The following is a 14,036-nucleotide window of genomic DNA, read 5'->3' as shown; positions in this document are numbered from 1 at the left end:
GTTAGTGGACACAAGTTCTGAATGGACAAAAGGAAACAAGTAAAAAACAAGCACAACAAAAAACCATACCATCCAGCATCATTGCAAATAAAAATTCAAACAATATACGGTGATGAACAATTATTTCTCCCCCCCTTCAAGAGGGATGAGTTTGGAACAAATGAGAACACTCTAAAACAATCCTTATAGTGTTGAGCAAATAGTAACATACATTTTGTAAATTCAACTTTTCATCAGTCGCCACACCTCTCCTGGCATCAGTGACCCCAGTACTTCTGTGCTAATGTTTCGTCCTGGACATCTCCCTCCTGTGAGATACAGCCATCCATACGGATAATGCCAAATTGAATTAACACGCCAAGCTAGTCGCATCTTTATCACTGGCTTTTATAATCATTCACATTTCTTCCATCACTATTTTTCGACTACAACTCAACCAGACAATGCTGGAGGTTCTCTGTCTATTTCTGAGTTATCGACAGTCATCCAAATCTGTAGAGTCAGAAGCTAGGCCTGCTGATGTTTGGCTGAATCACAAAGCACACCTGATGCAGAGAGCGCTGTTGTTTACTAAGAGCACTGTGTGTCCACTGACCCATCCCACAGTGCTAACAGTTCCAGGCTGACCAGTGAGGAGGTTGGGTTGCTGGTCAACATCTTGGGAGAGTAGGGCTTATTTCCCTGTGAGGCCAATGCCCTCCCAGGTGCCGCAGTATGTCAGTCACATTGCATGCTGTTCAAAGGTGATGACGTTGGACGCCAACTGTCGTTGTTGGAGTGGGTCCCAGAAATTAGCCATCATCCTCTCAACGGTGCCAGCAAGCACTGTGACGCCATGACACCAGTACTGAAAATACCTTTCGAACGGGAAGTGGGAGGTGGGAAGCAGACAGTGTAGCAATCACACTCCCCAGGTAACTGGACAAGTGACATCTTCATCATGGACTTGAGACCACTTATGGTGTAATACTGTAATTTTGATGTGTATGATGAGCTTGATTCAATGTCAAATCTTTCATTTAGGGCTGATAATTGATATGTCTACTTTAGGCCTAACTCAATGCAAGAGCTGGACTACAGTTTCTCCAGTTCTGTCCAGTTCTTTCAGATAATTGTTTTTCCACATTTAGGTAGCCTGACTTAGATCCATTTCATTTCAACATAGTAACTGTAGGGAGTCGTTGTTGTCATTGAGGTATGTATTGACAAGCTTCTCTCTTGTCTTGCATCTATCGTGGCGGTGACGCCACAATCTAATTCTAATTCACATCTCTGGAAGATAGTAACAGAAGTAGAAGGAAGGAGATCATGTTATCTAAAAGGGTCACCTGACTTGATATACTGTACATTGAACAAAAATATAAATGTAACATGCAACCATTTAAATGATTTTACTGAGTTACAGTTCATATATGGAAAGCAGTCAATTGAAATAAATTAATTAGCCACTAATTTATGGATTTCTCATGACCGGGAATACAGATGTGCATCTGTTGGTCACAGATAACTTTTAAAAAAAGTAGGGGTGTGGATCAGAAAACCAGTCAGTATTTGGTGTGACGACCATGCTCATCTCCTTTGCATAGAGTTGATCAGGCTGTTGATTGTGGCCTGTGGAGTGTTGTCCCACTCCTCTTCAATGGCTGTGCGAAGTTGCTGTATATTGGCAGAAACTGGAACTCATGTCGATCCAGAGCATCCCAAACATGCTCAATGGGTGAAATGTCTGAGTATGCAGGCCAGAACTGGGAAATGTTCAGCTTCCAGGAATTGTGTACAGATCCTTGCGCATTACCGTGCTGAAACATGAGGTGATGACTGCGGATGAATGGCACGACAATGGGTCTTTGTGCATTCAAATTGCCTTTGATAAAATGCAATTGCGTTCGTTGTCTGTAGCTTATGCCTGCACATACCATAACCCAACTGCCACCATAGGGAACTCTGTTCACAACGTTGACTTCAGAAAATCAGTCGCCCACACAATGCCATACACGCTGTCTGCCATCGGCCCATTACAGTTGAAACTGGGATTCATCTGTGAAGAGCACTTCAGTGAGCATTTGCCCACTGAAGTCAGTTACAATGCCGAAATGCAGTCAGGTCAAGACCCTGTTGAGGACAACAAACAAGCAGATTAGTTTCCCTGAGACAGTTTCTGACAGTTTGTGCAGAAATTCTTTGGTTGTGCAAACCCACAGTTCCATCAGGTCTCAGACAATCCTGCAGGTGAAGAAGCCAGATGTGGAGGTCCTGGGCTGGCGTTGTTACACGTGGTCTGCGGTTGTGAGGCCGGTTGGACGTACTGCCAAATTCTCTAAAATGACGTTAGAAGCGACTGATAGTAGAGAAATGAACATTAACATTTAATCCCTGCAGTCAGCATGCCAATTGCACTCTCACTCAAAACGTGAGACATCTGTGGCATTGTGTTGTGTGACAAAACTGCACATTTTAGAGTGTCATTTTATTTTTCCCAGCACAAGGTATCTTGGCAAAGGAGAAATGCTCACAAACAGGGATGTAAATAAATTTGTGCCAAAAAATGTAGAGAAATAAGCTTTTTGTTAGTTTTTCTGGGATCCTTTATTTCAGCTCATGAAACATGGGACCAACACTACATATTGCGTTTATATTTTTGTTCAGATATTTTCAAATGTGATGGAAGATCTCCTAATCCATTAGCCAGATGCAGGGTAAGAATCAATGTCTGCCCAAGAAAAGACATGCTTCATTAGTTCCAGCCGACGCTTTGTGACGTGATTTATGGGTGGAATTTAGGTCATTTATCTGTTTATTTATTTATTTTAGTTTCGCTCATCAATTGAAACAAGCACATTGTGATTTATATTGAGAAGAGTGAATTTGATTCATCGTAAGGTTCCTGAATAACTAGATGTTGGCGTGCATATCTGACCTATTTAGGATTCCCCTCGTCCAACCAAATCTCATTACTTCTATTTGGTTCATTGTCTAACATAAGGGATCAGAAAGCGTGCTATATGGTTATCTAGAGGGAAATTGTCAGTCAACTGAAGCGAAGCAGAACCAGTTTATGCAGGCCCAATTTAAGCCCCTACGACTACCACATCACCACAGAATTACAATTTGTCCTCCTGCTACAATGCTGTACATCACTAAGGTTGCATAGTTTAATCTTAAATGGATGACACTCAATCTTAAAGCTGCAATATGTACATTTTTGGGAGAGCTGATCAAATTCACATAGAAATGTGAGGTATAGATCTTACTGAAAGCAAGTCTAAGAAGCGGTAGATATGTTCTATGTACGCTATTTCTATGCTTCCCGTTCTTAAGTTTTGTTTTTTAGTCTTTTACTTTCCGTTTTGTACTCCAGCTTCAAACAGCTGAAAATACAACGTCTTTGGTTATTGAACAGATATTTCACAGCGGTTTAGATTGTACAATGAGTCTCTACAAGTGTTTCCCAAACTCGGTCCTGGAGACCCCAAGGGGTGCACATTTAGTTTTTTTCCCTAGCACTACACATCTGACTCAAATAATCAAAGCTTGATTATTTCTGCATATTGCACCTTTAAATCATATGCAAATCATTCAATGTCTTCATTCAATCTCTGCTCCATACATAATCCATATAGGCCCCTCTGAAAGTGAACAATATGAAAGCTTCCCTGTCCCTTCTCCTGAAACTCCCATTGTTTCAATAGGAACCTAATGGATACCATCTGGGGGCTCCGTCTGTGCTAAGACAAGGGAATTAGTTCTCTCGCTGCCACCACACTCCTACTGGTGCGCTCCCATTCTCCTCCAGTAATGACTGTCTATCCAATTTAGTCCCCTCTCTCTCCAAGGGGGAATACATCTGCAGTGTCCCTAGCTGTGGATGAAAGGACATGGAGGTCCCGAGGAAATTGCATTTGCCTCGCTCTCCTCTTCTTCCCTCCAAACAAAATAGGTACCTCCTGTATTTACTTGACATGCCACTGGGTTGACACTTCTTTTCTCTTTTCCTTCTCTTTCTCTCTCTCTCTCTCTCTCCCAGCGGCTCCTAAGGGCCCCAAGCTTTTGATGACCCCCACCAGGGCAAAGGTAGGGGATACGGTGCGCATCACCGTGCAAGGATTCCAGGTAGGCGCTGGGGTTCCTGGGGTAAGTGCATGGGGGTTTATGAAACCGGAGGGCCATGTTCAGTTTGGGATAGGACGGGACAGGGGAGATGTGCAGTTAAGCCTGTCGAGTTTTCTGATATAGTGGCCATTCTTACAGGGTGAGAGATATACCATACGTCTTCTCGGTCTAAGGCTAGCATACTGTTTCTTGTTTGGAAAAAATCATAAGTGCACTATTGGAAAAAGTGACTTGTTAGAATTTTTGGGGAATTGTTTTATCTTTTCACATGCATTTTTTCAATGTGGGGTTCTGACTATGCCTCAAGGCAATAAACTATTTCAATGAGAAATGAATAACCCATTCAAAATCTGTTTGTTTATGGATAGCTCCAATTCTCTGATGTTTTTTTCTTTTCTTAAGTCTATCTCCTTAAGGCATGCATCTCAAGCTAGCTGTTAGAGGATTGCTCAGCAGAGCAGAGTTTGGGTTTGTACCTGCTAGAGCATTCCAGTCAGGAGATTGTCCTTGTGTAACTACCATCCTCTGCCCCCAAAAATGATAAGTTTCCAGTAGTAGCTGATCCCCATCTCAGTGACAGGAATAGGGATGCCACAGTGTTGGCGCTGCCTGCTAGAGCCAACCAGGTGGAGAGTACAAGGCACATTCTGATAGGCCATGCTAATGGACCAGCACACCAATCACCTTTGTTACTTTTCATTCACTGCTTCATGAATTTCTGGGCATGATAGCGCTGTGTGTTTTTATAAAGTGTTTGTTTTTCATTGCTTTATTCTGGTTTGCTACTTTCAATCTAATAATGGCACTTATTCGGTGCCTTGGGTTTAGTGTAGCAGTTTAGAGTCTGGGCAGATGTATACGACTATCTCCACCCACTAATGTCATATTATTTGAAGATCTCCTTTGAATAGTGTTAAGAATGGTCACTATAAACAGGCTTGACTGGGACATACAGCCAATTGGGCCCTTCGGAAACAAACATCCGTGCATGGAGATTCATCCCAAAGAAAATCTCCCTTATCCTTCACTGGACCAAGGCTCTAGGGTTTCACTAGTAGATAAGATTTAGTGCTAAGACATATACCTCTCTCGTCTTCTCATTGTGTGATAAAAAAAGATATCAGTATCCCCTACGGTTTATAATATCAGAATTATACATAATCACACAGGGTGGACTTTTCTTTCCACTTGATATGCTTTGTCCCCACTCTGTATTAATCCATATGAAGATAAGAAAGGCCCTGGTGCTTTTATTGGAGCTGTCATTTAGGCTCGTAATGCCGTTGGGGATATGTGATAGGACCTTTCATGTTTTTTATCTTGATAGAACCTTATGCCATGACTGCCCCTGATCAACAAACTACTTTCACTTCTGTCACCATGTGAATTCTTTGGTTTCAGAACTCTTATCAGGGCAGTCATTTTTAAAGGTTACACAAGTCACACTAGCTTAGTCAGAATGATGACACACCAGCTCCTTAAAGGCATACATTCAGTTCATTAAAGCATTTCTACAGTATGGGTCACACAGTGACAAGAGTCAAGTCGTGGTATTTTCTTTAAGACCCTGTGCAGTCAAAAACGTGATTTATCTGTGTTTATATACATTTTCAATTGTGAAATTATAATAATGTCCTTGTAGTGTGCGAGCTGTTTGAAAAGACTACCTGAAATGTCAGCCTGTTTTGGTGGGATGGAGTTTTGGCCTGCCTGGCGACGTCACAAGGCGGCAAATTAGTTAATAGACCAATAAGAAAGAGAGTTTCAAACCTCTGCCTATAAAAACTAGTTTTCAGTTTTCCACTCCCCACTCAGACCACTTTCAAACAGTCCTAGCTAAATTCTTGCTTGAGAAACTGCTCTTGCTAATAAGCAATTTTTTGATTGTTTTTGACCATTTTCATTAAAAATAATCACGGTAATATACTTAATTGTTACCCTGAAATTATTTGATATTGAGATAAAAACGGTTGCATTGGGCCTTTATTAAAAGGGCTGGGAGGTCACATTTCAAAATGGTAAAAGAAAATCTAGTCAGATTATCAATAGTTTATCTCAATGGAATTTCATTCTGTTGCATCACACTTCAGGAATAGACATCTATCTTTTTCTGGCCTTTCGCTCAAGATGTATGACAGCAACATACTTGGCCCTCAGCCCTGCAGTATAAACTAGATGAAACTGGGTTCCCTAGCTGGATTCACAGAAACAGAAGAAACGCCTGTCCTTCTTTGACAATGTGTGAAGTGATCATAATTCCTGATGGTGTGTTGTTCCCTTTGAATAGCATTTGAGCGCCACAACCCCTCGTTGCACTTTACTACTAAACGCCCTCTCCTCCCCTACTGACATGTTCTCCAGCTGTTTTGATTTGAATAACATGTCTGTATCCAGCAGATGGCAGAAAAGACATCCAGAGGAGTACAGCAGAAAGGCTTCTTCCCTCAGAGGGAGAATTATATGACATTTTGAAAAGGGGAATATTTTGAAACTGGGAAATTTCTTGAGAGGCATGAGCATCTGAAAACATTTGCAAATGTAAATCAAATCATATTTTATTTGTCACATGCTTCGTAGGTGTAGACTAACAGTGAAATGGTTACTTAGGGGTCCTTTTACCAACAATGCAGAGCAAAAGATAAAGATTCAAAAATAAAGATTTTTTAAATGGTAACAGAGAAATAAATAAATAGTAAATAACGAATAACAATAAGGAGTAAAAATAACAAGGCTATATACAGGGACTACCAGTACTGAGTCGATGTGCAGGGGAATGAGGTAATTGAGGTAGCTACTGTATGTACATATAGTAGTAGTAAGTGACTAGGCAACAGGATAGATAATAGGCAGCAGCAGCGTATGTGGTGATTTCAAAAGTGTGTTTGTGTGAGTGTGTGTGTGGCGTCAGTATGTAGTGTTGATTATTAATTCATACTGCTAACGTACCATTGCATTAGGGAATTGAGCTTGTATTATTCATGTAGCCTTTGCTCTTAATCTCTTGACTGGGACTTAAACTTTTTCCCCTCTTGTCCAACCCTCCCTCACACACACTTGTGGTGGTCTGTTAATAGAATGAGGTGTTCCCTGAGCCCCTCTTCACCTGGACCCGGGTCGGGGGCCGTCTGCTTGACGGGAGTGCTGAGCGGGATGGGAAGGAGCTGATTCTGGAGCGAGTGCCAGCCGAACTCAACGGCTCCATGTACCGCTGCACGGCCCAGAATCCTCTGGGCTCCACGGACACGCACACCCGCCTCATCGTCTTTGGTATGTGTCCAAACTCATTACCATATTCTGTCATCCTAGAGGGCATTGCAGAGAATCACAAATGTAGTACTTGTTCTTGTTCATGGTATGTTTTATTCCCACTAGTCAAAGGAATATCCTCATTCAAATTTCAAACACCATTAAAATTGTGTTTCAACTGTTAATATTATGCATCCACATACTCTGAAGTATTAAGCAATGCATTTATGTAAAAAATATATATTTATGTGCCCATTTTTAGATATGAATTATCAATGCGAACTAAGTGCATGAGTAATAAGTGATTGTATCACTAAATGACTCAGCAATGCCTCTAGTACAAAGGCTGATTTATGCAAGTGAGTAATGCCCCTCATGTGGGTGAGTAGAAATCCAACAGCCATGGGAATCCCACAAGCAGCATGTAATGTACCCATTCTCTCCAACACTGACTACTAATAATCACATGAAGGGCCCATAATAGAATAAATGATCTTTGTTGTTGACAGTGTCATCTCTTTGTTCAACGACCCACCTTGAGCAAGCTAGATCAGTCTTTTCATGATGTGCTGCTATTTATCGCAGTTCCAAAGTCCTGAGTTTGCTTTAGTTGATGTGGGAGTTGGCTTGCTTGCTGACTCTATTACTGCAGTATGTCCTGCTGCCCTGGTGTGTTTGCCCTTGGGCCCTGTGGAATGACTGCATCCTGCGTGAGAACTTGATCAGAGGCCTGTCAATCATGGCTGCTCTGTTTTAATCAAAACCGCTGGAACGAGGATGAAGGTCTTCTCCCCTGTATTATATATTATCTACTCTCATGTTAGAGATAACTGCCATGCAAGAGTTGGAATTGATATATATATATATATATATATATATATATATATATATATATATATATATATATACGTTCCAGGGCTAGTTTCCAGGGTTAACATATGCACAGGACATGTGTGTAGCTACCACAGGTCAATCAGAGAGTAAATCAGCTCAGGTCCATTCGGCAGAGAAGCCCATTCCACACAGTAATCTGGCTGCACTGCCATTAAGAAATTCTCTGTCCATCGTTTGATAAATCCGCACCCGGACATCCTCCAGTGAGCAATGTTTAAAAAATATGGTAGTGAAACTGTCACTTTGGGAAGGTGTTACCTTTGGGAGCGTTTTGGTAGAAAGAACACTAATGCCTATTTAACACCCTGATGCTACGTGCAGAATGTTGGCTGTCTGTGTGTCTATGTCTCTGTCCTAGTATAGATGGCTTCCACTCATGTTTAGAGGAGCAGAATGGTGATTGAGTGACCTTGAAACCGTCCCCCGCGGCCTTGAAATGGGACACTTCCCACTGGGCCGAGATGTCAATTCAACATCTATTCCACATTACTTCGGTGTAACTTCATTTAACAATGACATGGAAACAACGTTGATTCAACCAGTGTGTGCCAAGTGTGTTCTCTCTCCGGTGGCAGAGTGGATATTTGGAGCTCTGCTCTCTTGGCAAACTGTTCATTATACATCATCAAGTATAACAGAGTATAAGGATGGCATGCTATTGAGACTCTCCACTGGCAGAAAGCAGTACTCATATCTTGATCATGAACATATCCACGTACCCTTGGTGATTACACTGAAGAGACTCATCAAATCAAATGTTATTTGTCACAAGCTTCGTAAACAACAGGTGTAGACTAACAGTGAAATACTTACTTATAGGCCTTTCCCAACCATGCAGAGAGAAAGAAAATTGATAAATAATACAAAAAGTAATAAATAACATGTAATAATAATAGTAATAATAAATACACAATGAGTATCGATAACTTTGCTATATACATGGGGTTCCAGTATCGAGTTTATGTGCAGGGGTATGATGTAATTGAGGAAGATATGTACATACAGTGTCTTCAGAAAGTATTCGTACCACATGACATATTCCACATTTTGTTGTGTTACAGCCTGAATTCAAAATGTATTCAATTTTTTTTTTCCCACCCATATACACAAAATACCTCATAATGACAAAGTCAAAACATGGTTTTAGAAATGTTTGCAAATGTTTTGAAATTGAAAAACAGAAATGTCTCATTTCCATAATTATCCACACCCCTGAGTCCATACTTTGTAGAAGCATCTTTGGCAGCAATTACAGCTGTGAGTCTTCCTAGGTAAGTCTCTAAGAGCTTTCCAAACCTGTATTGTGCAACATTTGACAATTATTATTTTTAAAAGTATTCAAGCTCTTTCAAATTGGTTGTTGTTCATTGCTAGACAATCATTGTCAGGTCGTGCCATAGATTTTCAAGTAGAGTTAAGTCAAAACTGTAACTCGGCCACTCAGGAACATTCACTGTCTTTTTGGTAAGCAACTCCAGTCTAGATTTGGCCTTGCATTATTGCCCTGCTGAAAGGTGAATTAATTTGCCCGTGTCTATGCTTGAATGCTTGAATATATGGAGAGTGGTACTCAGCAATGTGTTGTATTGGATTTGCCACAAACATAACACTTTTGTATTCAGGACAAAAAGTTAATAGCTTTTTGCAGTATTTCTTTAGTGCCTTGTTGCAAACAGGATGCATGTTTTGGAATAGTTTTATACTGTACACGCTTACTTCTTTCACTCTGTCAATTATGTTAGTGTTGTGCAGTAACTACAATGTTGTTGATCCATCCTCAGGTTTCTCCTATCACACTCATTAAGCTTTGTAACTGTTTTAAAGTCACCATGAGGCCTCATGGTGAAATCCCTGAGGGGTCTGCTTCCTCTCCGGGCAACTGAGTTAGGAAGGACGCCTGTATCTTTGTACTGACTGGGTGTATTGATACACCATCCGAAGTGTAATTAATAACTACACCATGCTCAAAGTGATATTCAGTGTCTGCTTTTTAAAAATGTCTCCAATAGGTGCCCTTCTTTGCGAGGCATTGGAAAACCTCCCCGGTCTCTGTGGTTGAATCTGTGCTTGATATTCATTGCTAGACAAAGGGACCTTTCAGATAATTGTTTGTGTGGGGTACAGAGATGAGGTAGTCATTAAAAAAATCATGTTAAACACTAGTATTGCACACAGAGTAAGTCCATACAACGTATGTGACTTGTTAACTAACTATTTAGCAGTGATATGGCTTGGGGTAGAAGCTGTTCGGGGTCCTGTTGGTTCCAGACTTGCATCTGTACCCCTTGCTGTGCGGTAGCAGAGACCAAGTCTATGACTTGGGTGGCTGGAGTCTTTAACAATTTTTAAGGCCTTCTTCTGACATCGCGTGGTATAGAGGTCCTGGATGGCAGGGAGTTCGGCCCCGGTGATGTACTGAGCCATACGCACAATCCTCTGTTTGGCCTTGCGGTCAGATGCCAAGCAGTTGCCATACCAAGCAGGGATACAGCCAGTCAAGATGGTCCCAATGGTGAAGCTGTAAAACGTTTTGAGGATCTGAGTACCCACGCTAAACCATCTTGAGGGGGAAAATACGTTGTTGTGCCCTCTTCACGACTGTGTTGGTGTGTCTGAACATGACACATTATATATGTGACTGGTTTCTGGAAACTAGGCGTATGTCACAAGTCACGACTTCACAGGAGAGCCGTTTGAACTTAAATGTTTATTTTTTATAATCAAAATGCGTTTACAAGTTTATCAACTTTCAAAGCAGAATTACTTCCCCATTGTTCTTCGAAAATGCAGTGTATGACATACCATTTTGTAGATCTGAGTCTCTACTTTTTGACAATGTAAAAAAAAAACATTTCAAATTTTGCTACATAAGACCGAATCCAGGTGGTGAGTCACATATGTGACCGACCGCCTCGATTCGGTCTTATGTAGAAACATTTGAAATAGTTTACAAATATCCTACATTACAGTATGTCTGCCATTTTGGAGTTGTAGTGCATGTGATGTTTCAAATTCAGCATCGTTCACACCCTCTTAAGCCTTAACGCTACAGAATACAATGACATTGTAGATTATTCTGTGCTTCCAACTTTGTGGCAACAGTTTTGGGAAGGCCCATTCCTGTTTCAGCATGATAATTCCCCTGTGCACAAAGCGAGGTCCATACAGAAATGGTATGTCAAGATCAGTGTGTAAGAACTTGACTGGCCTGCACAGAGCCCTGACCTCAACTCCATCGAACACCTTCGGGATGAATTGAAATGCTGACTGCGAGCTAGGCCTAATCGCCCAACATCAGTGCCCAACCTCACTAATGCTCTTGTGGCTGTTTGGAAACAAGCTCTCGACCCGCTGCACTACAGCCCCGTCGATGTAAATGGGGGTGTGCTCGTCCCCCCCGTTTCCTGTAGTCCATGATCAGCTCCTTTGTCTTGCTGATGTTGAGGGAGAGGTTGTTGTCCTGGCACCACACTGCCAGGTCTCTGACCTCCTCCCTATAGGCCGTTTCATCTTTCCAGTGATCAGGCCTACCACCATTGTGTCGCCAGCAAACTTAATAATGGTGTTGAAGTTTGCACCTCAATGCAGACGTGGGTGAACAGGGAATACAGGAGGGGACTAAGCACACACCCCTGAGGGGCCCTCATGTTGGTGGATGTGTTGTTGCATACCCTCACCACTTGGCCCCTCTGGAATTCCAGGATCCAGTTGCAGAGGGAGGTGTTTAGTCCCAGGTTTCTTAGCTTAGTGATGAACTTGGAGGGCACTATGGTGTAGAACACTGAGCTGTAGTCAATGAACAGCATTCTCACATAGGTGTTCCTCTTGTCCATGTGGGAGAGGGCTGTGTGGAGTGCAGTAGCGATTTCATAATCTGTGGATCTGTTGGGGCAGTATGTGAATTGGAGTGGGTCCAGGGTGTCTGGGATGATGATGTTTATGTGAGGTATGACCAGCGTTTCAAAGCATTTCATAGTTACAGATGTGAGTGCTAAGGGGCGATAGACAGGTTACCTTGGAGTTCTTGGGCACAGGGACTATGGTGTTCTGCTTGAAACATGTAGGTATGGCAGACTAGGTCAGGGAGAGGTTGAAAATTTCAGTGAAGACACTTGCCAGCTGGTCAGTGCATGCTCTGAATACGCGTCCTGGTAATCCGTCTGGTGCTGCAGCCTTGTAAATGTTAACCTGTTTAAAGGTCTTACTCAGCAGTGAAGAGGCTGGCTGTCACAAACACACTGATTTATCTCTGAGTAGGGAAATCGCATGTGGATGCTAATAGATCAGCAGTTTCTTTTCTGCTATTGCCCTCTTGCCCCACCTAACTGCTGCTCTAACTTACCAGAAAGCCCAATGTCCACAACTCTATTAATACAGGCTCACCAGCGGGATGTCATTTAACATGAGCTTAAAGAACGTAGAGTTCAGCTTCATTAGACCCCCTACCCATGTCAGCTCACTATTTTCTCATCATCACTTCACTTCTTTTCCCTTTCTCTGTCTGTCTGTCTGTCTGTCTGTCTGTCTGTCTGTCTGTCTGTCTGTCTGTCTGTCTGTCTGTCTGTCTGTCTGTCTGTCTGTCTGTCTGTCTCTGTCTCTCGCTCTCGCTCTCGCTCTCGCTCTCTCAATTCAATTCAATTCAAAGGGCATTATTGGCATGGGAAACATATGTTTACATTACCAAAGCAGTGAAATAGATAATAAACAAAAGTAAAATAAACAATGAAAAATGAACAGTAAACATTACACTCAAAGTTTTTAGTGTAATAGTATCATATTATGGCTGTATAGTGTTAAAACAATATCTCTCTCTCTCTTTCTGTTTACCCTCTCTCTATTTTCCCTTCATCTCTATCAACAGAAAATCCTGCCATGATGAAAAACACTCAGAATCCGAACAGTAAGTATGGCACCCATGAAGACCACTCACAGAGAAAGTTTATTTTGTAGTCTTTTAAAGAGCATTTCTCCTTTTTGTTTGTTTGAATGTTGTTTTTCTCACACATTTTTGAAGATGTATTTGAATACATTTGAGATGACAAGCATGCAATCTGTATCCAAAATGGGACAGTAACAAATTACTAGCTACTAGCTACTTCTTGGTTAGGGTTTGATGGACAGACAAACTGACGACAGGTGAACGCTGTCTGTCATTCTATTGTCAACAGAAATCTCTCCCCCTATGTTCAGATACAATACTCCTTCAGTCACTATCCACTTGTATACATTTGTGAGAACTGTGAGATTAGGGTTGTTTCATACACACTGTGGGGCCTCATTTGCAGCGCCTCCAATTATCATATGTTAAGATGATGGATTGTCAAAAAAAGCGCAGAGGGATATGAGGGTTCTCTTTCTCAGTCTCTCTCTCTCTGCTGCTTTGCTTGCCATATCTTACGGATGTAAATTTTAATATGCAAATGATCCGGCAGGAGCAGGTTTGCCATAGCAAGGATAGAATCAGGTCAGTGACGAAGGTACCGATTGCGGAGCGATGCGCCTCGCATGCAAGTCAAATCGGTGTAGAACATGGCCCTGAGAGGTCGCAGCACACGTGTCTGATCGCTCAGTGGCTGATCTGCCAACTCCTCCCTCTGTGTGTGTGGGAAGTCCACCCTATCTGTCAGTCAGCACAGAGGCCACAGCAGAGAACAGCAACAAACCACATACCTTTTAAGGGCCACCATCCATCTCTGTCAGTTTCAACCCTCTCGCTGTCCTAACAAATGTTTTAGAATATTGATGATAATGGAAATTAACTGAGGTATAGAGAAGCATGGGAAGTG

General features: G+C 41.9%; 1 protein-coding gene across 2 annotated transcripts in view; it reads left to right on the top strand.

Moving 5' to 3' along the window:
• The window catches only part of LOC139413449 (immunoglobulin superfamily member 21-like), a 260,296-nt gene that overhangs the window by 244,553 nt on the left and 1,707 nt on the right, over positions 1–14,036 (top strand). Inside the window, exons 7-9 of one of the 2 annotated variants that reach the window (XM_071160868.1) lie at positions 4,025–4,110; positions 7,185–7,377; positions 13,112–13,150. In XM_071160868.1, the coding sequence (XP_071016969.1) occupies positions 4,025–4,110; positions 7,185–7,377; positions 13,112–13,150 (318 nt within the window). Of the gene's footprint in view, positions 1–4,024; positions 4,132–7,184; positions 7,378–13,111; positions 13,151–14,036 lie in introns of both variants that reach the window. The other variant, XM_071160867.1, reaches the window with a different exon arrangement.

This window comes from Oncorhynchus clarkii, chromosome 7, assembly GCF_045791955.1.
Source record: "Oncorhynchus clarkii lewisi isolate Uvic-CL-2024 chromosome 7, UVic_Ocla_1.0, whole genome shotgun sequence".
In the NCBI taxonomy this organism is placed as follows: domain Eukaryota; kingdom Metazoa; phylum Chordata; class Actinopteri; order Salmoniformes; family Salmonidae; genus Oncorhynchus; species Oncorhynchus clarkii.
The sequence above is the reverse complement of the archived record's forward strand: the minus strand, read 5'-3'. Positions and strand labels throughout refer to the sequence as shown.